Source organism: Marmota monax, unplaced genomic scaffold (genome assembly GCF_021218885.2).
Source record: "Marmota monax isolate L192 unplaced genomic scaffold, Marmota_monax_Labrador192_F-V1.1 WCK01_AAM20220418_F8-fsc00012, whole genome shotgun sequence".
Lineage (NCBI taxonomy): Eukaryota > Metazoa > Chordata > Mammalia > Rodentia > Sciuridae > Marmota > Marmota monax.
This window is the reverse complement of record NW_026695227.1, coordinates 32,681,260-32,703,362: the sequence shown is the minus strand read 5'-3', so window position 1 is coordinate 32,703,362 and position 22,103 is coordinate 32,681,260. Positions and strand designations below refer to the sequence as shown.

The 22,103-nt window shown below is 50.6% G+C and overlaps 1 protein-coding gene across 4 annotated transcripts; it reads right to left on the bottom strand.

Moving 5' to 3' along the window:
- Positions 1 to 260: 260 nt before the first annotated feature.
- Acvrl1 (activin A receptor like type 1) lies at positions 261 to 15,210 on the bottom strand. Of its 4 annotated transcripts, none has more exons than XM_046436039.2 (11): positions 15,091 to 15,210; positions 14,429 to 14,626; positions 8,424 to 8,492; positions 7,639 to 7,890; positions 7,251 to 7,462; positions 6,945 to 7,044; positions 6,465 to 6,611; positions 5,909 to 6,184; positions 4,905 to 5,102; positions 2,349 to 2,479; positions 261 to 1,302 (listed from the first exon to the last, which is right to left on the bottom strand). In XM_046436039.2, exons 3-11 carry the CDS (start codon positions 8,485 to 8,487, stop codon positions 1,168 to 1,170), a joined length of 1,515 nt encoding a protein of 504 aa, XP_046291995.1. In that variant the 5' UTR covers positions 8,488 to 8,492; positions 14,429 to 14,626; positions 15,091 to 15,210; the 3' UTR covers positions 261 to 1,167. The 4 variants fall into 4 exon arrangements, with proteins under 4 accessions (XP_046291995.1, XP_046291994.1, XP_058432225.1 ...); XM_046436038.2 differs by having other exon boundaries at positions 15,081 to 15,196; XM_058576242.1 differs by lacking the exon at positions 14,429 to 14,626 and having other exon boundaries at positions 15,091 to 15,109.
- Positions 15,211 to 22,103: the final 6,893 nt, after the last annotated feature.

The window sequence follows — 22,103 nt, the reverse complement described above, 5'->3', positions numbered from 1 at the left end:
GATGGGAGGCTGGCTTAGGAGCCAGAAGGCCCAGGGCTGTCTGAACCCAAGGATGGTCACTAGCATGGCCTAAGGCAAGAATTGGAGCTTGCAGAATTAGACCAGGAGGCCCTTCAGACCCTCCTAGACTCTGAAGCAGTCATTTTCACATTCCCATCTTGAGGCAAATTGCCAGCATAGGGGCAGGAAAGACTGATGAGCTTAGTTTTCGCATAGGCTGACATTAAAAGAAAATCAGAGTAAAGAAACCTCAAAGGACATCAGGACCAAATCTTTCAGTATATTGATGAAGAAACAAACGTCCTAAGGCAGTAAAGGTCCAATCTGGTGACATGGAGCAACTACCTAGGACCCAACTTGGGTCTCTGGACTCCCACTTGAACCTTCCTTCCCACCCCCTGCCACACACAGCTCAACATCCTCTCAATTATCCTTAAGTCCTGGGCCTTACCCATCTGACCTGACACCTCTCCACTGCCATATGCAGGACCCCTTGAATTTTAATGCCCTAACAAGTCAGCTAGGATAGCCAGGGGACACAGAGTGGCAGGATCAGCCCAGCTCCTCCAGCCAGCTGGCATTCAGCTAGCTGGGGCCTTGTGGGTGAGACAGAAAGTCCAAGGTGTCATGCTATTGCGATGTAAACCCATAGAGGGCAACTGAGGAACCTGGGTATTTGGAATTTGTGTCACAGGCTGAGGCCTGGCGGGGTAGAGCATCTGCTGAAGGCTGGACAGGGCCCTGTGCCACCCTGGCAGCTCTGGTGGGGCAGTGAGGTTGATCAAGGGCAGGGGAAATATAGGCCCAGGCTCTGGGCCCGGGACTGGGATTCCCTAGCGAGGCTGTCCTCTTTTGCATCCCTGCCCTGGGAGTGGTAGGGGGTACACCCTCCTGGCATGGGGGGTGGGATGGGGAGAGAGCCAGGCGTCAGGGAGCCGGCCACTTTGAGCAGGCCAGACGGCGTGGGATCAGATTTCAGCCCAGCTGTATTTTTGACTGGATGGGCTGGGGGCCAAGCTGGGAAGGCACAGCTGCCCTCGAGGGGGGCACCCCTCCCCAGCGCATGCACACACGCACGCAAACACACACACACACAACCTCTGCCCAGATGGGCCACAATCCCCTGCCGCCCCACACTGCAGGCAGAGCGAGTCCAGCGACCCTGGGCTAGTGAATCACTTTGGGCTTCTCTGGACCATGGCTGAGTTTCTGTAGTGTCTTCTTGATGCGCAGCGCGGTGAGGCGGGCGGAGGGCGTGGGGTACCAGCACTCCCGCATCATCTGAGCCAGGCCCGAGAGGACCTGGAGGTCAACAGAGAGGCGGAGGAGAGAGAGCAGGGACAGACAGGGAAGGTGGAAAGGAGGCCATGAGGCAGATGGCTCAGAAGAGGGAGACATAGCAGGAGAGAAGGGGCAGGAAGAGAGAGACAATGGAAGAGACAGGAGCATGAGAAAGGGGAAGGAGGTAGCAGGACAGAAAGAGAGAGAGCACTCCGGTCATTAGGAGCCCACAGTGTCTGTGGAGCACCTCACCCCAGCCCCACCTCTACCAGGACCTACAGGGAAGGCAGCTCTGAAAGCCTCGGGGCTCCCACGTCATCCCACTGCAGCCCAATGCCCAGGGCGTGGCAGTGACTCCCAGCCCCTCCACCAACCACGGCTGGACAGTGGAAGTCTGGGCGGGGTACTGCCCCCAAAACGCCTAAGTCCAGGGAGGAACAAATCCCGGGAAGCTCAGGGTCAGCCCCACTCCTCTGGTTCCTGACAGTGAGTATATTTGCAGGAATGCATCCACGTGGTTTTTTATGGCTATGCATGTTGTATAGGAATTTGTGTGCCTATGTGTGCAAATACATGTGTACATTTATTAATTCTTTCAGCAAATATTTGTTAGGCCTTTATTGCATGCCAGGCACTGGTATAGGTAATAGGGTATAAAGAGAGCAAAAGAGGCATGCTCTTTGTCCTCATGGCAGAGATGTGCATGTGTATGTGTTTAAGAGTGTGTGTTTGGAAGCATATACATGCCGATATGTGTTTATATACAAAGTGTACATGACTTTGTATGAGTATGTAAAATGTTTTGAGAAAAAGAACAAAGACAAATGACAAAAATGTCATAGCAGAGATCCCCTGACTTTTCACAGGCAAAGTGAAGGCTCTCAGAATCTTAGGTTAACCAAAGGGCTCTAGGAGGATGGGGGCCCACAGGCCCAGGATGTGGAGGGGGTACCCAAGACAGCTAGAAACTACCCAAAGAGCAGAGGCCTCAAACACAAGTTCCTGAGCCCAGAAATCCCAGCTGTGAGCCCCACCTCATGCCATCCCAGCCCCAGCAAAGTCCTTACCGGGTCTGCAGCCAGCCGGTTGGGGATGGTGGGGGTTTGCTGGTCAACACACACCACCTTCTTCATGTCCTCAAAGCTTGGGTCATTGGGCACCACATCATAGAAGGGTGGCCTGTAGTCCTCCACAATGCCTGGAGATTGAAGAGGGATTGGGCCATCACTTGAGACCTCAAGGAGGCCAAATAGCACCCAGAGGACAGCTTTTCTCAGCTTTTGTCCTAGGGGCTTGGAAACTAATTGCCTGGTCATGTCACCCTGAGGGGGATACTATAATATAAATATATTTATAATTAATAATAATTACTGCCTTTGTTTTGAACTTCTCATTTGTCAAACATTGTACTCTAAACATTTCATATGAATTATCCTGTCAATTCTTAGGACAGTCCTGTGAGGTTGGTACTATTAATGCCCCCATGTTACAAATGAAGAAACCAATGTTCAGAAAAGTTGAGCCCCAGGTTACACAGCTAGTAATGGCAGTCAAGACTGAAGCTCATCTTGCTGGATTCCTAGGCTACATCTTGTTTCAGTTATTCCTCTCTTTCCTTCCCTGGCCCTGACTAACTCTGATGCCCCATAATAATAACACCTAGGGTTTACTGAGCACTTATTATGTGCCAGCTACTGTCCCAGGTGCTCTGTCTCAAATCCTCACAGTAGCCCTAAGGGGTACTATTAGCTCCACCTTATAAGCCAAGAAATGAAGTCCAGAGAGTTTAAGAACTTGTCTAAGATCAACGGGTTGTAAGTGACAGAGCTAGGACTTAAGTCCAAATATCTAACCTTAAACCCCAGGCTCCTGAGCCCCATGCTCCACTTAAAGGAGATAGCAGGTTGATCACTGGATGAGGATGGCAACAAGGACAAGAAAGGGCAGAAAACACCTCTCCTAAGGGAAAATTATTTTTATCTTGGTCCAAATAACATCTATCCTCCATCAGGAAAGGCACAGGCCTCCACTGATCCCCATAGCTAGCAATGCCCCCACTCTGCCCCATATTATCCCAAGCGCACCCTGGGAGCTTTCTAAAAACAGTGTCTGTGAAATTGCAGGCAGCCCCATCCTGCTCCCAGGTCTCCAGGCTGGGGCCACAGCCACACAGGCCACCACCTCAGTGAAGCCTTCACCAGCTGCTTTCCCTGTGGCAGGTTTCCAGGCCGCCCCTGTGCCGCTTGCCCTTAATCAGTGTCGCGCAGAGGCCTAAGCGTGTCTAATGAGCCTTTAATCAGTGCCGGGGCTGACACCAGATTACAGTGTTTATAATGCGCTGGGAATCTGTGTGGGGTGACAGAGCTTCCCCTCCGCTTCAGCAGCCCACAGGCTGCCTCCTCCTGGCCCTTCCTTTCCTGCCGGCAGCCTGGTCCAGGAGGCCTTGGCTGTGTCCCAGTGCCCCCCTTCTTTCAACTCCAGCCTCTTACAGCCCACTCTGGCAGCTCGAGCCCAGGAATCTCAGCCTCTTGAGAGTCTCCCAAAGGGATACTCCCTGCTGTCAATATGATCTTTGAGGGCAGATGAAGTCTGGCAAGGGTCTGGCTCCTGGCAGATGCTCAGGAAATAAGAACATTCCTGTCCTAGGGAGCAGAACTCCAGTCATGTCCTGAAGATTGTCCCCAACCTGTCAGGGCTCCTGGCATCCCTGGCCATTGGCAACCTCTGCAAAAGCTGACTATTCATCCAATCCAGATGACCATTCATCGTCCATCTACCCCAGGGCTGAGAGGGCAGCCACCACAGAGCCGCAGAAGGCAGGTGCCTCTACCTGCTCCCAGCTTGACTAATCTGAGTCCCCTTTGGCAAGCCACAGTACTAATGATGCCATTGTAAATGCAGACACTATGATGGCCTGCATTCTTGTGGCTAAGGAAATCAAGAACCAGAGAGGTTTAAGTGTCCCAATAATAAAGAACACTGGCTCAAGAATCAGATTGCCTGGTTTTAGATCCTGATGCTGTCTGGTTGGCTACACTTCTGTGCCTCAGTCTTCTCGTATATGAAGTGGGGGTAATACTATATTAGGCACTTATCCTATCATAACAATGATAGCCACTAATGTTTAGCTTCAAAGATTGTTCTCAATACTTCCCTTGGATTATCTCAATGGTTAAGAAGCTATTTTTATTCTTATTTCATAATGAGGAAACTGAGGCACAGAGAAGCTAAGTAACCAGTTCAGAATCATGGCAAAATCTGGAACTAAACTCAGCCAATTTGATTTTAAGCTTATGCCTTAATCACTAAGCAATACAACCTCCCTGCCAATGCAGGACATTTAAATAAGCTGATACATGTAGAGGATATAGCACATTTTTAAGCTCAATAAATGTTAGCTGCTATTAATATTTCTGTTATTATCCCTAGCCCAGGCTTTCATAGCCAGGTTCACAGACTCAGATGAAACTTAAAAGGTCCCTCAGATGAATCATTGATGAGTATCAGTGAAGGGATGCCAGGTCTACCACAAGCCCCTCAGGTCATGGGCACCAGCCATGGCAGAAAAAGCCCCCATCTCCACCAGCCTTTCCCACCCTTGTGTGTAGTGAGCCCTCACCCACCATTGACAATGGTTCGTCGAGCAATTTCCCACAGCACTAGACCAAAGGCCCAGATGTCAGTCCACTTGTAGGACTCGAAGCAGTCAGTACGGATCTGCTCATCCAGCACCTCGGGTGCCATGTACCGCTTAGTGCCCACTCTTGGGTTATTGCCGATGTCCAGGTAGTCGCTGCCCTGGGAATGCATCACAGCCAGGCCTGTGGGTGCAAAGCCTGTTACTCCTGCCATTCATGCTGCCCTACACATAGGGCTGCCAGCAGAGGCTGGGGTCCAGGTCGGGTGGGGATGGGAAGAAACAGTGAGGGTTAAGCAAAGGGAGACCTGCACAGAGATGGGCCAGAAGACAGAGACAGTGACTAAAAGGAAAAGTTTCCAGCTACCCCTCCCACACACACACTTTTTTTTTTTGTACTGAGGATTGAACCCCAGGAGTACTTAAACACTGAATTACATCCTCAGCCCCCCCCCCCTTTTTTTTGTATTTCTTTTAGAGACAGGGTCTCACTGAGTTGCTTAGCAACTTGCTGTTGCTGAGGCTGGCTTTGAAGTCACGATCCTCCTGCCTCAGCCTCCTTAGCCGCTGGGATTACAGGCGTGAGCCACCATGCCGGGCTACCCTTTTCTTCCATAGCGCTCTCAAGGTTCCCAAAAACCTATCAAGTGTGAATAGGCAAAGCAGGCTTTATTATGCCCATTTCACCTTAAGTTCGGTGCTGGGGAGCCATGTAGTCAGGGAAACTAGGAAGAGAATCCTGGTTCCTGGTGTCCTGTCCCTTTTTTCCATAACTCCTGGGGCCAGAGTGGGTGGTGGAAGGAATATGGGCTTGAAAAGAATGTTAGGATAACCCGTGGGGGCCTCTTGCGGAGGTGAAATGAGACTACACCTCTTCAAGTTTTAAAGGGCCAATGGCAGTCCACACCCACCAAAACAAGCAAAGCAGAGGCAGAGCGCGCAAACCCCCCCCCACCGGCGAAGGGCCCGCGCCCTGTTCGGGCGGCTCACCCAGGTCGGCAATGCAGCATTGCAAGTTGCTCTTGACCAGCACGTTGCGACTCTTGAGGTCACGGTGAGCGATGGCCGGTTTACCCTGTGTGCCAAAGATTTCCACATGCAGGTGCGCCAGGCCGCAGGCCGCCGACACAGCTAACTTCAGGGCCAGCTGGGGCTCAAGTGTTTGCCTCTGCAGAAAGTCGTAGAGGGAGCCGTGCTCATGGTAGTGCGTGATGAGCCACAGCTGCGTGCTTGAATTGCGGGAAGTCATGTCGGAGGCGATGAAGCCTGTGCACAGAAGAGTCAGGATGGCTCAGACAAGAGGCTGGGGAAGAGGGAGACTGGTCAGGGTCAGGGTAGGGCTGGGAGGCAGGGAATGGGCTAGGTCAGGGCAAAGCTGGGGCTGGGGTGTAGGTTGATCAGACTTAGATCATAGGCCTGAACTGGAATCAGAGATTGGGGCTGAAAGTATTTCAGGGTTAGATTAACCTCTGAAGGTCTCTGGGCTCCAGCCACAAGTGTAGGGGGATGAGAGCCCCAAGCCTGGAACAGTGCCCATCCCCCTTGCCTAGGATGTTGTCGTGTCTGAGCAACACAGTGTTGTAGATTTCTGTCTCCCGAAACCAGGACTGTTCATCCCTTGAGGAGAAAATCTTGACGGCGACGCTCTCACCATGCCACAAGCCTCGCCACACCTCACCATAGCGTCCCTTTCCTGATCCAATGCCAGAGAGGAGGGGAAGGGTCACACACGGGGCACACAAAATCTGGGCAGAGCCCCCTCCCCATCTTATGCTATGCAAACCCCACCTGCAAAACCTCTGAGATCTAAACTCAAATGCAGGCTACCCTCAACCACCTCTTGTTCCAACCCCACTCCTGCAGAAGAACCTAGCCTTGGCCCATCTCCAGCCCAATCCGTCCAGCAGAATTTCTTTTCTGACCCAGGCCTGGCCTCAACTGTGACTCTGGAAGTCAAGAGTTCTCTCACTCCTCCAGGCTTATGGAAGCACTCAGTCCCCTTTCCCTGGGCTCACCCACTGCTCACCCACACACTCCACCAGGGCAACCTGCCGTGCCACGGTCCTCTGCACCAGAAAGGGGAGCCCAGAGCCACTGCCGGTAGTACAGTCACTGTCCAGGAAGTCCTGGGGATACCAAGAAGCCACTGAGAGGCTGCTCACACCAGCCATGGCCCCCTTCTCTATCCTCAGCCTGCATCCTGCTGTTGTCATTGCATGTTCCTTACTCGCCCAGCTCCCTGCCTGCTCTAACCTCCAGGTGTCCCCTTCTAATTCCGTGGCTCCTGGCAATCCACCCTCCACCCGGGATCCCAGTTCCCCCAGGCCCATACCCCCAACATGCTATCTCCCTGCTCAGATGCCTTCAGGATGAGACTGGACTCGCCCAGGTCGCTGTGCAGTCCCCGCTGTTTCTCTTGCCTCTGCCGGATATGCCACAGGCCCACAGCACCCAAGGCCACCAGGACCAGCAAGGCCAGCACGGGGCCCAGGATCAGAGGAAGCTGACCATCTATTCCAGGCTGCTCCGGAGGAGGTTTAGTGGCTGGTGGAAGGGTACATTGAGTTCCAACTTCCACCAGTCCAGTTCCCCACCTTGGGTCAGGTCACTCTGCCAGTCAAATCCCAGCATCCTGCTCCCTGACCCTTTATGGGCCACAGCATGAGAGGAAGCGGGGGTCTGAGAAGGTGAAGAGGGGTTGCTGAGGCCACTGGACATACCATTCAGCACCAGGGACACATTGCGGTTACAGAAGGGGCTGAAGCAGCAGTAATGATTGACAAAGTCAGTGGGGCGTCCCCTGCAGAGCTCCTGGTGCAGGTTCCCACAGCCTCGATGTTCCTGGGGGTGCCTGCCCTCCTCACGGACCAGCACTACTGTGCACCAGGCCCCCTCGCAGGTAGGCCCACTGCAGTGTGGGTTCTTGCACGTGCAGGTTACCAGCGGGCCCCGAGAGGGCTTCACGGGGTCACCTGGGAGACACAGGAAGTTCAGCCACTCTGGGCAGAGCTCTCCCAAGGTGAACTCAAAACCCATTTCTGTTCCATTCCTCTCCCTTCTAATCCCCCAAACAAATCCCTTGAGGCCTTAGCTCCTTACTCCCATCCTCTGATCATCCCTCACTCACAGCCTCACCCTAATCAAGGACAGATGAGACTGTGAGAAGCAGACTTCTGTCTGCTGTGTGATTGTCAAGCCTCCTGGTCCAGCTCCAGCCTCTCCCTACCGATACCCCACCTTCCACCCTAGATGGAGGTTCCCACCCTGGAGTCTGACAGAGCCCCAACCTGCAGGTTTGTGGCAAGAGGACAGCAAAGGAAGGTTGGGGCAGCAAGGAGCTTAATCTAATGGAGCCTCTTTGACCCCACCCCCCCCTCCAGTCAAGCTCCCACCTTCCTTCCCTCCAGTTCTTCAGATTCGGCCACTGCAAGATTTGGGCTGAGCAGAGACCAGATAGCCCTTTCTCCATCCAGGCTCCTGTTCCCAATTGCCCCCTCATACTCACCCTGGGTTAGGCCTAAAGCCATCAGCAGCATCAGAAAGCCCCTTCTGGGGGGGCCCAAGGTCATGGTCCCTGGAGAGAGTAAGAGAGGAGGTAAGATCTACAGAAATCGTGACAGCCGCTGACTGTAGCTCCTTCCTAGCAGGAGGAAATCACTGGGAAGTTTTTTGGGGGGAGGCAGGGAGGCCACCTCCCCACAACGTCTGGCTTTGAGGCGGGGCCTGCAAGGGAAGTCCTGGTTCACTTCCCCATGGAAACCATCCTGTGAGAGGTGAAGGGTGGAAAGCCATATTGAAGTGATCTGTGAGCTTGAGGGAACCCAGCTCTGCTTCCCTGCCCCTGAGCTCAGACTGGAGGCAGGCTGGGAGGCTGCACAGGGCTTTGAGATGGGGAGAATAGAGCATCTCCTCAGTGGCCCCCCTTCTTTCCACTGCCTCTTGCCCACCCCTCCCAGCCTCCACCCCTGCCCATCCCTTTCCCAGTGCCACCCCCTGCCCCACCCCCACTGTGGCTGCCTCAAACATAAACAGGCTCCTGTCTTCACTTCCTGCCATTCAGGGTCCTGCTGAGCCAGGAACAGGAATCAAGATTGTTTAGATTGAGGTCTGGATAGAACAAGCAGAGTCACGCATAGCAGGGAATTAAGGGCATATTGTCATAGCAGGCTGGAGTAGCTGCAGGGTCTAGGGGCTGAGATACAAACATGACAGAATCCTGGGAGGACACCTTGGAAATCATAAAATCCAACTCCTGGTTTTAGAGAAGAAGGGACTGAGGCTCAGAAAGGGAAAGAGGCAGGTTGGGGCTGGGGCTCAGTGGCAGAGTGCTTGCCTCGAATGGGTGAGGCACTGTGTTCTATCCTCAGCACCACATAAAAATAAATAAACAAAATAAAGATATTATGTCCATGTATAACTTAAAAAAAAATCTTTAAAAAGAAAGGGAAGGAGGCTTGTCCAGGTCCAGTCAAGACTCAGTGGCAGTAGCAGTTCATCCCAGGTGTCCAGACTCCCAGTCTAGTGCTCATTCCACTGTTTTCTGATATAATCGTGGTAGCACATGTCTGAGCCCTTGAACCACCAGCCATAGCTTGGACAGTGTGGAGTCATGCCAGGCATAAAGGAGCTTCTCTGCCCCCTCAGCAGAGTAAAAGAGAGCCATTCCCTAGCCCAATTCTTGTCCCTTGTCCTGGGAAAGGGTGGGGGAGGGCCAGAGATGTGGGAGGGGAAGTGAAACACATTTAGACATTAAATATTTGACCTTCCATGACTGGCTGGGGTTGGACTTTTCCAGAAGTTTGATGGAGAATGTTAAGGGTAGTAATTCTGATCTATAAAAGTCCCCAACTCAGAGCCCAAGCAAACTAGTGCTTTAGAAGCCTCCCTACTCTTCACTTCTCAAAGTTTCAGACCAGGAGGTATGGGCTGACACTGGTCAGACAGCAACAAGGACTTTCTGAATGGCAAAGAATGTTCAGGAATGTGTCTAGGGACTGGCTCTGAAGTTAGCACAGCTAACATGAGGGAGGAAGAATGCCCTTTAGCCTGACATGATGAGGCTGTATGGCTGGGCATATGGCCACCTAGGCTGCAGAAGGTCCATGGTCTAAAAATAGTGCCAAATGAAGACTTAAGACACTGAGGCTCTGAAAGTGGGATGTCTGGGGTAGGGGGCTTCATGGTTCTGGCTGGTGGCAGCTCTGGCCTTCCTGCCTGGGCTTCCTCTGTCCTAGAGGCCTGGGCTGGGGGAGGAAACAGAGCCCTGGGCTGCTGCAGCTATGTCCCCAGACTCTGCCTGACCTGCTCCCTTTTGTCCCTCCAGGCGGTCAGGACTCTGGCAAGCCCTCTGCAGTGGGACTGGTGGCTGGATGGAGAGAGAGCCCCAGATGAGATGAATCTGCCCACTGGGGTAGGTAAGGATGCCAGGAAGCCATCCTTAGCAGCCTTTGCCCAGAAAGCTGCTGAGAAGAGAGTATGAGGCAGGAAGAAAAAAGTGGCCAACAATAAAAATGGCATCTGTCCTCATTCTAGGATCCTCTACCTAAGCTTCCACTTATGGACCATCCTCCGGTCCACCCACTCACTTCCTCTACTAAACATCCCCTGCAGTGAGTTAGGGATGCATGTTTTCTGGTCTCACCCCAACTCTAGATTCTATTTGTTTTCTTTTTCTCCTCAGTGCTGGGGATTGATCTCAGGGCCTCCCACATGCTAGGCAAATACTAGGCAAATACTCTACCACTGAGAGACACCCCCAGCACCTGCCCTGCCCCCTCCAGATTCTGATTCAGTCTTTCCGGGACCAGCAAGAAACACACATTTTTCAGAAGTTTCCCAGGGAATTCTGATCAGTTTTGTGGGTGCCATGCTTTGAGAAATGTATCCAACAGGAAGTTAAGATTGGCTCCTAGGCTTCCATTTGCCCTGCAGAGTCCTGCTGGATGAGTGGACATGGGTGGCAAAGGGAAAGGATTTCAATCCTGCTCAGGGACCTCCTCAACTCCAGGAACAGAAGTAACAGACAAGTCTCAACACAAAGCCAGGGACTTGGTGACACTGTGGAGCAAGGATGGGGATGAAGGGTTTGCTCTGGTTGTTGGCCATGCAGGAAAGGGCTGGCAGCATTTGCAGAACTCACCTCTGGTCTAATCCTGGGAATGCAACAGGGTAAAACTGGGACTGTACAATTCCTAACTAAGCACCACCTAAGGTTAAGTAAAGAAGGGTCTTGAATTCTCACCAGGCCAAACTCAGAACTGACCCCACACCCATACCATGATTTGCCTTTAACTAGACTGTAGCACAGACATCTGGGACCTAGCAGTATCCTTTAACTTCTAAGCAAAACTGTATGAAACATCTCCTACAGACAGAAGCATCACTGTTATTGGCCCAAAATCACAAACCTTAAACTAAGTTGAAACAGAAGCTTAACACTATGAAATAATAATAGTTAACTTTCCCTGAGTACTAATTATGTGCCAACTACTGAACTTTAATGGTTTATCTCATTTAATTCTTCACAATAATCCAACAAGGAAACTGTGGCTCAGGATGGTAAGCCAAACATGGTTGGTTTGGTTTTTGTACTGGAGATTGAATCCAGGAATGCTCTACAACTGAACTACATCTCCAGTCCTTTTTTAAATTTTTTTATTTTGAGTCAGGGTCTCACTAAATTGCCCAGGCTGGCCTCCAACTTTTTAACCTCTCGCCTCAAAAAGTAGGGATTACAGGTGTGCACCATCATGCCCAGCTCTAAATGTCTCTCATACATATATATATATATATATATATATATATATATATATATATATATAAATGATATATGTATCTTATGTACATATATATGTACATAAGATACATATATTTTATATATATGAGTTGTAGATGGACATAATACCTTTATTTTATTTATTTTTATGTAGCGCTGAGGATCAAACACAGTGCCTCACAGATGCTAGGCAAGTGCTCCACCACTGAACTACAATTCCAGCCCCTCCAAATGTGTTTTGATAAACTTAAAAATTGCTGAGAGGGGCTAGAATTGTGGCTCAGCGGTAGAGCGCTCGCTTAGCACGGGTGGGACCCGAATTTGATTCTCAGCACCACATAAAAATAAAGGCATTGTGTTGTGTCCATCTATAAAAAAGATTCTCTCTCTCTCAAAAAAAAAAAATTGCTGAGAATTATGCTGGGGTTGTAGCTCAGTGGTAGAGTGCTTGCCAAGCACATGTGAGGTACTGTGTTCAATTCTCAGCACAACATGAAAATAAATAAATAAAGGTATTATGCCCACCTACAACTAAAAAAACAATTTTTTAAAAAAAAATTGCTGAGAATAAATCCTGTTTTGGTCATTGTTATTCTTCCAACTGTTTGGAATTAGGTGAGTCCCTCAAAGGAGGAAAAGGATGGTCTGGGACCCAGCTAACAAATATTCTGCTATTGTCATCAACTGGTACCCTACCAGTTTAATTGCAAATACAGCGTTGCTGCCCATCTGTGTGTAGTTAGTGTTTGAGTCTCAGGTGGGGTAAGCCAGAATGTGGCTGGAAGGTAGCTGTTAATTTTTTTTCTCCTCAGCACATCTGAGGGACTGATAAAACCCTCTGCCATCAGCAGAAAGGCTCAGCACAGCAGTGCTGCCTGACATCAAACTCCACCATCTTGCCTCAGTCTCACTTCGTTATGTCTGACCTAGACAGCACAGGACCAAACTGGGCTGTGCATATCAGGCTGCCCTTACGATTCATTCACAGCATTTTATTAGCCCCTGTTAGAAGTGCAATAGAGCAAAAACTAGCCTGGATTTTAGGGTCTCAGGCAGAATGCAGAGGCAGCACAGTAGGGTACCTCCTCTTATCTAAGGGGGATATTTTCCAAGACCCTCAGTGGATATCTGAAAACATGGATAGTACCAAACCCTACATATACCATGTTTTTTCTTATACATACATACTTATGCTAAAATCTAATTGAAAAATTAGGCAAAGAAAGAGATTAACATCAACAATAAAATAGAACAATTGTAATAATATACTGTAATAAAAATTTTACTTTCACCTTTTCACTTGAAGGAAGCACTTAACACCTTCTTTTGGCATATCCACACTGTCAGCATCATTACCCTTGCACTTTGAGGTGGTTATTAAGTAAAATAAGGGTTACTTGAACACAAGCACTGCAAAACCTCCTCAGCCAACCTGACAACCAAGATGGCTACTAAGTGATTAATAGACGGGCAGTCTATATAGCATGATGTCCCAGGAAGGAAGGACTAGGATGATGCTAGATTTCACCATTCTTCTCAGAACAGTGTACAATTTAAAATTTATGAATTGTTTATTTCTGGATGTTTCCATTTAATATTTTAACACCACAGTTGACTGCAGGTAACTGAAACCTCAGGAAAGCAAAACTATAGATAAAGGAATCTGACTACTATATAGCCTAGAAGTTAGGGCTTGGGATCATGTGGACCTGAGATCAAATCCCACCTCTGACACTTAGTGCTGTAAGATTAGAGCAAGTTATTAGCCTTTCTGGTTTAGGCTTCTCCTCATGTAAAATGGGACTAGTAATAGTGTTTATTTCATAGGTGTAAGTAGTAAAGTTATTTAGCAGATTACTAAGTAGTACACAGTAATCACTTAATCAATGCTACCAAAACCCCAGTCCTACTATTTAAACCACTCAAGATGCACTGGACAAGTTGTTCAAATCTGAACCTGATTAGGTTGGGCATAAATTAATCCTTTTTCTGTTGGATTGTGAAGGGGATTAAATAAGACAAACTATATCTACAGGTGTGCATAGTAAATACTCAATAAATGATAGCTACTTTTAACAGCCCAATGACAGGGGAGGACAGGTGAGAAGACAGGTACTGGGCCAATGAAACAGTGAGGGATCTGAGAGGAGAGACCTTAACTCAGCCAGAGGCTGCCTATAAATAGAGGATGAGCGCTACTGCCCATTATGGACCCTCCTTGGAAAGGAAAAGAAGGAGCCGGCAGCCAATCCAGGGACCTCAGAGATTTCAGTGTCCAGGCAGACTGAAAACCTGGACCCTGAAGGAAGAAAGCCATGGTATGGGACTTATGCCACCATCCAGGGTTGGAAGTGAGGCTTGTGGGAAGGAGTGAAAAGTGTCGGGTACCTTAAGCAAGAGCTTCAAAGGCTAGTCCGAGGAAGGTGGCTCCTAGAGGAGGCTCAACAGCAATGAAAATGGACACCCTCCCTGGTCAACCCAGCGCCCTGGAGGGACATGTGAAAGGCAAGGCAAGAACGCTTCTGCCCACTTCATGGATGAGGATAGGAAAAGAGAGAAGTTAAGTGACAGCCCCATGTCACCTCCAGTCTCAGATGTACGCAGACAGCGCATCCTGAGCTGGGACTGGCCCTACTGCGACCTCTCCGAGAGGTCTTAGAGATCACTCGATCAAGGGCTCACTGGGGCGGGGGTCAAGCCGCCGTCTGGCATCCTGGCCGCCGCCCTGGACTCACCTTCGGGCCAGCCGGCACCACGCGAGCGTGAGCGGGCGGGGGCCGCCTCCTCTCCCCGGTGGCGGCCGCCGATACACGGCAAGCACTGGAGTGGGGACCCGGGTCCCGAGGTCCGGGCGCAGCCCCGGACGTGCTGGGGCCGGGCAGGGGTTCGCTCGGCGCGGCTGGCGCGGCCGCCTCCCGGGACTGGAAAGGGGGCTGGAGCAAAAATGTTTCTTATTCCAGCGTCTTCCTGCCTGGCCCGGCTCCACCACTCCCTCCTAATAAACCGTTTCCTATTGCCCAGCTCGCCGACCGGCCGCCCGCTCGACCCCAGCCAAGCCCCGGGACCAGCCGCTCCCCCGCGCGGCTCCCAGACCCCAGCGCGGCCGCGGTCCCGGCCACCCCAGCTCCGGGTCACCGGCTAGCGCCCCCGCCCAGCCTCCCACATCCGCCTCCCCGAGGGGGCGGGCCTTGGACTTGCGCCGTGGGGGTCCCGTGGGGGTCCCGGCCCAGCGCCGTGGGGGCCAGAGTTGAGACAGGAGGCAAAGAGTGACGGCTGGGATGAGTGGGGGCGCTCGCAGCCGCTGAGGGAGCAACCTGGAATCTGGCGTCCATAAGGGGGGCATCTAGGGAAGGACAGGAGCAAGGATGGCAGGCGGAGGGATGTTACCTGTCCTTACCCAGCCTTTAACCCGCGGTTCTCGGTCTAGGAGTGTCAGAGGAGCGAGGGCAGAGTTTGGGGCCCGCAGGGTCCGAATACATTTTGGCTCCGCCCTCTGAGACTTCTCCCTCGGCCCAAATCTTTTCGCCTCCTCCCTCCAGCCCCTTCACACACACCCTGTCCCCTCCCCTTTTCCGCGGCCGCCCCTGTCTGCCTTCAACACTGGGGCAAAGCGGCCCAAAAGGGCGGCTCTGGGTCTCTGACGAGGGTGGTCTGAGCTCCTCCAGTCCGCATCATTGCGGTTACAAGGACGCGCTCCCTACCAGGGGTGGCCAGAATGGAGACACCGGGAGCTGCCTTGGATTTTCCCGGTCCAGGAAAAGCCCCAGTCCGCCAAAATGGAACTCTAGAGGTAGGGAACTGAGCCTCACACTGCTGAGACCAGGCAGCCGGGGAGGGGAACCAAATGGAGATCAAGAGAACAAGGGACTTTCTCCTGCCCTGACATGTTCTGCGAGTGCAGACCCTATCACGCTTTGCTTCAGTCACTAAGAGTGATCTGTGGCAAGATTTCATTCCTAGCCTCCTGGTTATCCAAACAGACTCTGAAGTCAGACTACCTACTGGGAATCCAGGTGAGTTGTATGACCTTAGGCAAGGGACACTTCTCCATGCTTCAGCCCCTCATCTGTTAAATGGTCATAATAAACAGTGCCAGACTCCTCTGGTTGCAGGCAGAATCAAAGGACATGATGTTTATCTCAGTCTACAGCCAAGATGCTGGCTGGCTGAGCCCACACAAAGTAGGCCCTCAATGAAGGAGTTTGTTAAATAAGTTAATATATATGAAAAGGCTGGAGAGGAAGTGGCCTCAGTGTCCAGTGGAAAAACGAAGGAGTAGACAGACCTCTAAGGTGTCTTTCTCTAACATGGGGATTCTGCAAGATGGGCCAGTGACACCCCACCCCACACACTGACAGGAATAGAGGCTGGGGGAGACAATGGCCAAAGGCTCAGACAGGCATCAATAGTTGACTGACCTCACTTCCTCTGCTGAAAGCCTCCCCATCCCCCACCCTACAGCTGCTTCACAATTTGTGAGCCTCATGAATTCCCAGAACCTTGACACACCCAAATTTCAGTGTCAGGACAGAACCATGTCCTTCAGCCAATAGGAAGTACTATGCTATCTGCTCTTTCAGATTATAGTGGCCACTTTGGCACTCTACTACTACTACACATTTGGGAGCGTGGTGTGTGACCATCTTTTACACCCACACTCCTCTCTGCCCTGCTTTAAATTCTGGTAAACCTCTCCCTCCCCCAACCCATGGATATCTGCTCTGGGCCAAGATTCCATGGGATACCCATAGCCCAAGTCCAAGGCCTGACGCTTGGGGAGATGAATGTGGGAGATCATCAAGGCAGTCAAGAGCTGAGAGTCACTGATGGGAGTCAGTGAGAATGGAAGACTTTATGTGGGCAGGGTTTATGAAACAGGTAAAAGTAGTAGGGTAGGTTTTGGGAGGAAGAAGAGAGGACCCTGTGTGGAAGGGTGCTGCTCATGGGTGCTGAAGTCTCCCCCATCTTCTCAGGGCACTGAGCCCTCTGGACCATGACTGGTGCTGCTGGGGGGCTCTTGCAAACCCCATGCCTCCCACAGCACACAGAGAACCTGGGGGAGGTGTCAGAGAAGGGACACAAGAGTTGGAGAAAGCACTGGAGTCTCAGGCCAATGAGGACATGGAAAAGGAATTACAGGCTGTGTCCAAGTCTTCAAGAATTAATTGCTCAAAGGAACCAGCTGTTCCTCATATTCAGTGAGGACAGAACAAGAGGAAACAGCCCAGGACTTCGATTGAGATTTAGATACACAGAATTTCCCAGCAGTGCCTGACACAGGCCTAGAGGCCCTGAGAAGAGAGTGTGGGTGAACCTGGAACAAGAGTCTTCTTTACAGATGGCTGGTGACACAGAGCCCAGTGTGAAAGTAAGAAAGCAAGACAATGGACCATACTTTCTGGTCCAGCTTTAAGTATGGAGTCCAAGCATTTCTCTCTCTTTTATTTTATTTTTTTTTTTTTTGTACTGGGGATTGAACCCAGGGGTGCTTAACCACTGGGCCACATCCCCAGCCCTTAAAAAATATATATATAGAGAGAGGGGGGGGGGTCTTCTTGAGTTGCTTAGGACCTCGCTAAGTTGAGGAGGCTGGCTTTGAACTTGGTGATCCTCCTGCCTCAGATTCCCAAGCAACTGGGATTACAGGCAGGTGCCACCATGCCTGGCCACGCATTATTCTTCAGACCAGGGCAGGGCTGGCCTCATAGGTGTGTGAACAGTGCAGATATTCGGGGAACCATGCTTTGTTTAATGCTCTGTTATTTCTATCTCAAGATTCTTCATAATATTCTTTGTTGGGTGTGCATGGTACTGGGGGTTGAACTCAGAGGAGCTCTACCACTGAGCTACATCCCCAACACTTTTTATTTTTTTAAATTTTTGTGGTGCTGGGGATTAAACCCAGGCCTTGTGCACGCGGGGAAGCACTCTACCAACTGAGCTATATCCCCAGCCCACTTTATTTTTTATTTTGAGACAGAGTATCACTAAGTTACCAAGGCTGGTCTCAAACTTGCCATCCTCCTGCAAGCAAGTCTCCAGAGTTACTGAGGTTACAGGTGTATGCCACTGTACCTGGCCGTAATATTCTTAATAATGTCCAAAGGGCCCAGACTTTTCATTTTGCACTGGATCCCACAAATTGTGTAGTTGGTTCTGCACCAGCTAAGTAGGAAGAAAAGGGTGAGCTGGGCTTTGCTCCACTTATACTGTAGATTGGAAGGCTGAGTGTGTAGCTCGGTGGTAGAGGGCTTGTCTAATATGTGTGAGGCCCTGGACTTGACATCCAACACTACAAAAAGGAAAGAAGAAAAATTGCAGAGTGGGAGAATGTGATTAGACAATTTAGGGATTTTTCAAACGTGAGTCAGAAAACCAGTAGAACAGGGTGCCTGAGGAGGAAGAACAGTGGATCTAACTCTAGGGGAAAAGAGCAGATACCTGTAAATTTAATTGATCCATCTATTCAACACTCAGGAGAGATTCTTAGTGAGGTAGGCTGAATGGAGTCCGAGTTTTGCCTGGAAGAAGAGGAAGAGGAAGTGACCTTCCAAGTGTCCTTCAGCTCAGGACAGAAAGTACCATAGTCTCCTGAAAAGAGTAACTCTGGGTCATGGCACCTGGGTTCTGGGCCTGCATCACATCTTGGAGCCTGTTTCCTCCTCTGTACCCTAAGGGGTTTAGACTAGAGAATCCTGAAGGTCCCTCCTGGTGTATGTAATATTCTTTGACATTAAGATTCAGGAAACTGGGCTGGGGTTTTGGCTCAGTGGTAGAGCGCTTGCCTAGTATGTGTGAGGCACTGGGTTCGATTCTCAGCACCACATAAAATAAATAAATGAAGATATTGTGTCCATCTATAGTTAAAAATATATTTAAAAAAAGATTCAGGAAACTACCTGGACTGTAAGGCTCTGTCTTCATAACTCAGGTCAACAGGCATTTGGGTTAGTACTAATGTTTGCGGGGGAGAGAAGCCAGGGCTCTGCCCAGCTCCTCAGGAAGAGGCTAGCAGACATGGGCCAGACTTCTAGACTCTGAGCCTCCAAGTCCCCTTCCTCTTCCTCCCAGTTCTTCCAGATCTCCTGTAGATGGATTTGTCTCCTCCCTGCCCAACCCTCGGCTCTTGGGATAATGCATCTCAGGATGGAGCCTCTTGAGGAAGGGATGGAACATGAGAGCAGGGGAGGCTGGAGGTTGCAAGGTGCCTGTGTGATGCCAGTTTCCTTCGGAACATGGTTCCAAGTGCCACCTTCTCTCCAGCAGTGCTCCTGGTTCTGGATCACCCCTCCCCACATGCTTCCCAGAACCCTGAATTCTCAAACTCCAGCCCACTAACTGGTTTGGCTGCTGAGGAAGAGGAGTGTCAGTGGAGAGTCCAGACTGGGAACTGGAACACCACATGCAAGCCCTGGTTGCCATACCTGTGGGAAGGGGTTGGTACATGAGAAAGTCCCCCACCAGCTGTGAAACTCACACTTGCCATTTTGGTTGGTTTGAAGAGAGAGCAAAGCTGTTGGGTAGGAGAAATAGCACAGAAATGGGGAGTCAGGAGCCAGAGGCAAGGCTGGGGATGGTAGAGTAGCCCCTGTGTCCTCAGCTGCTCAAAAGTAAGTAATAAGTATCGCCTCCTCTAGTAGCTACCTGAGAGGTTATCCTACAGATGAATATCAACCACTGGGGAGGCTGTAAAGTATAAGGCAGCCATTTTGAAATAGATAAATGTAAAGTATAAGGCAGCCATTTTGAAATAGAACCCAAATAAGCACAGGGTGAAATAACAATATTCTGCAAAAGAGTATAAAATGAGAAGTAATTGTACTCATCCCCAGACCGTTCTCTCAAAGTTTCAGCTATTCATTTCTCTGACACTTCATAACTCTCAATGTGTGTTCATGGGCTGTCTCTAGATCTTAAAACATCAGACATTATTCAAAAACTTTGGGATTTAGGTCATTTAGATTGCTTTCCCTCTAATTACTGATTGTTTTAATATTATTTTGAAAATTTAAGTAATATAGCCAAATTCTTACTTCCTATTCTATTAATACTAGGCAGGATCTCCTGACACTTCACTGATTAAGAACAGTGGCATCCACCCCTTCCTTGAAGCTACAATTTTGGTGCAAGAAGGGAAGCCCAGAGGGCATGATGACACATGCCTCTAATCCCAGTGAGAGACCCACCTCAGTAATATAGCAAGGCCCTCAGCAACTTAGCAAGACCCTGTCTCAAAATAAAAAAATTAAAAAGGGCTGGGGATGTGGTTCAATGGTAAGCACCCCTGGATTCAATCCCCAGTACCCCCCACCCACAAAAAAAATCTGTCAATTTGCTGGGATGCCACTCTTGTTATTGGGGGAGGTTCAGGTGAAACTCATGACAGCAGATGCCTCCAGGACCTTGCTGAGCATTTTGGTGGCACAGAACTTCTAAGAGGCATCTCAACTTTCCCCCTCTAAAGAAGAGCTGGGCCTGTACTTGGGTGAGAGAGGCCAGAGTTGACTGGCAAGGGAGTGGGAGACATGGTGCTGAGGGGACCTTTATTGCCTGGAGAGAGAGTTTGAGGAGTTAGGGTGGCCATCCCCAGTGGAAAGGGCTTGGCATTTGGACAAGGACAGGGTTCCCAGGATCTGAGAGGAGGTAACAGCTCTGGCTGGAAAGAGATTGTTTTAAAGAGCCAGCTGAGTGGCTGGGTGAGGCCAGAGGCCAACGGGATTTCCTTCGACTCCAGTCACTCGGGTGGGTGGGACCGGATTGCTCACACTGGACACAGGAATCTGCCTTTGTTTCCAGCTGGAGGGGAAATGCCATAGATCCTGCCCCTTTCCCGCCCTCCAGCATCCGTGCCCAGGCTCTGCCCTTCCCAGGACCAGAGGCCCTGGGACTGAGGGCCTTCAGGCCAGTTCTTGTCTCCAGGACTCCCCAAATCACAGGCCTTTGTCCCCAAGTGCAGGGCATTGGTACAGATGCAGGGAATGGGGAGCAGAGCACTCTCCAAGAATGGTGTCAGTGGGCACAAAGGAGTTGGGTTTAGACCTGCTCCCCTCTCTGCTTCTCTGAGAAGCACCATGGCTCTTCCCAGAAAAACACCAGGTCTAAAGGGAGACTTAAGGCTTGGGCCTTTCCAGTACCCTCCCAATCTCTTTCTCCAGATGGTCAGTGGGAGTTTGGGCAGGGATGGATACAGGCCCAGTAAGGAATACTTTGGCTTGTCCTCAGTGCCACAGTGATGGGGAGCAGACTGTGATTGTGCCTGGGGTAGGGGTGCTGAGAAGGCTATCTGGGATGTGTCTTTCTTTCTTTTTTTTTTTTGATACCAGGGTTTGAACTCAGAGCCACTCAATCACTGAGCCACATCAGGGTCTCACTGAGTTGCTTAGCACCTTGCTTTTGCTGAGGCTGGCTTTGAACTTGTGATCCTCCTGCCTCAGCCTCCTTAGGGCCTTACAGTTGCTTAGGGATTACAGGTGTGCACCACTGTACCTCTAACTGTAATCACCCAGGCAATGCATGGAGCCCGACACACAGTGTTGGGGGCAGAGAAGGTTGGGAAGAGGTGATGGGCCTGGAACCATAGGGAGTAGGGAACCCTGTCTTTCTTGGTCAGTGCCTCTACATGTTTGTGCACCTGTGTAACTGTGTTCGTGTGTGCTTGGGTATGTGGCCCCTTTATGTGCTACTGGGAATCTGGGGACCAGTGGGCCTGTGTGTGCTTCTGTGCCTGTGAGCCTGTGTGTTGGTATCTGTAGATAGCATTTTGGGTGTGACTGTGATAGAGGTTTCAGTCCGTCTAACTTGAGCAGGAATTGGCAGGGGCAGGGGCTGTCGAGGGAAGGCCAGGTCTTGTTCTCAATCCTCAGCTTCAGGCCTGGGTATCTTCCTTAACAGTGAAAAGCCTCAGTCCCTCTGAGGGCAAGGAGAGAGGTAAGCAGATCTAAACCTCTGCATAAGCCCTGGCCAGGTGGCTTCCTCAGTGGAGACAGCTAAGACCCGACAGGCCAAAGGTCCTGAGAGGCCAGGGCAAGGAAGAGATTGAGGAGGAGACAGTATGGGCAGGGGCATGGCTGGCCTGTTGGGTGTGTGGAAGATGCACGGGTGCATCGGATCATTTGGAAAATATGACTGCTGGAGAGGAGGGAATCCTGTTGGAGTTCCCCAGTGTGGAGAAAAGGGAACACAGACCAATGAGTTACCAACATGTGTAAGGACAGCTGACCCTGTTGTCCCACCAATAGAGCCCCATCTTCCTGGGCAGGGATGGATACAGGCCCAGTAAGGAATACTTTGGCTTGTCCTCAGTGCCACAGTGATGGGGAGCAGACTGTGATTGTGCCTGGGGTAGGGGTGCTGAGAAGGCTATCTGGGATGTGTCTTTCTTTCTTTTTCTTTCTTTTTTTTTTTTTTTTT

Excerpts from the sequence above, each read along its gene's own strand:
- Acvrl1 (XM_046436039.2), bottom strand. The coding sequence starts at position 8,487 with ATGACCTTGGGCCCCCCCAGAAGGGGCTTTCTGATGCTGCTGATGGCT. Across the intron at positions 7,891-8,423 it reads GGCTTTAGGCCTAACCCAGG|GTGACCCCGTGAAGCCCTCT; the intron begins GTGAGTATGAGG and ends TGTGTCTCCCAG. Across the intron at positions 6,185-6,464 it reads CAGACACGACAACATCCTAG|GCTTCATCGCCTCCGACATG; the intron begins GCAAGGGGGATG and ends TTCTGTGCACAG.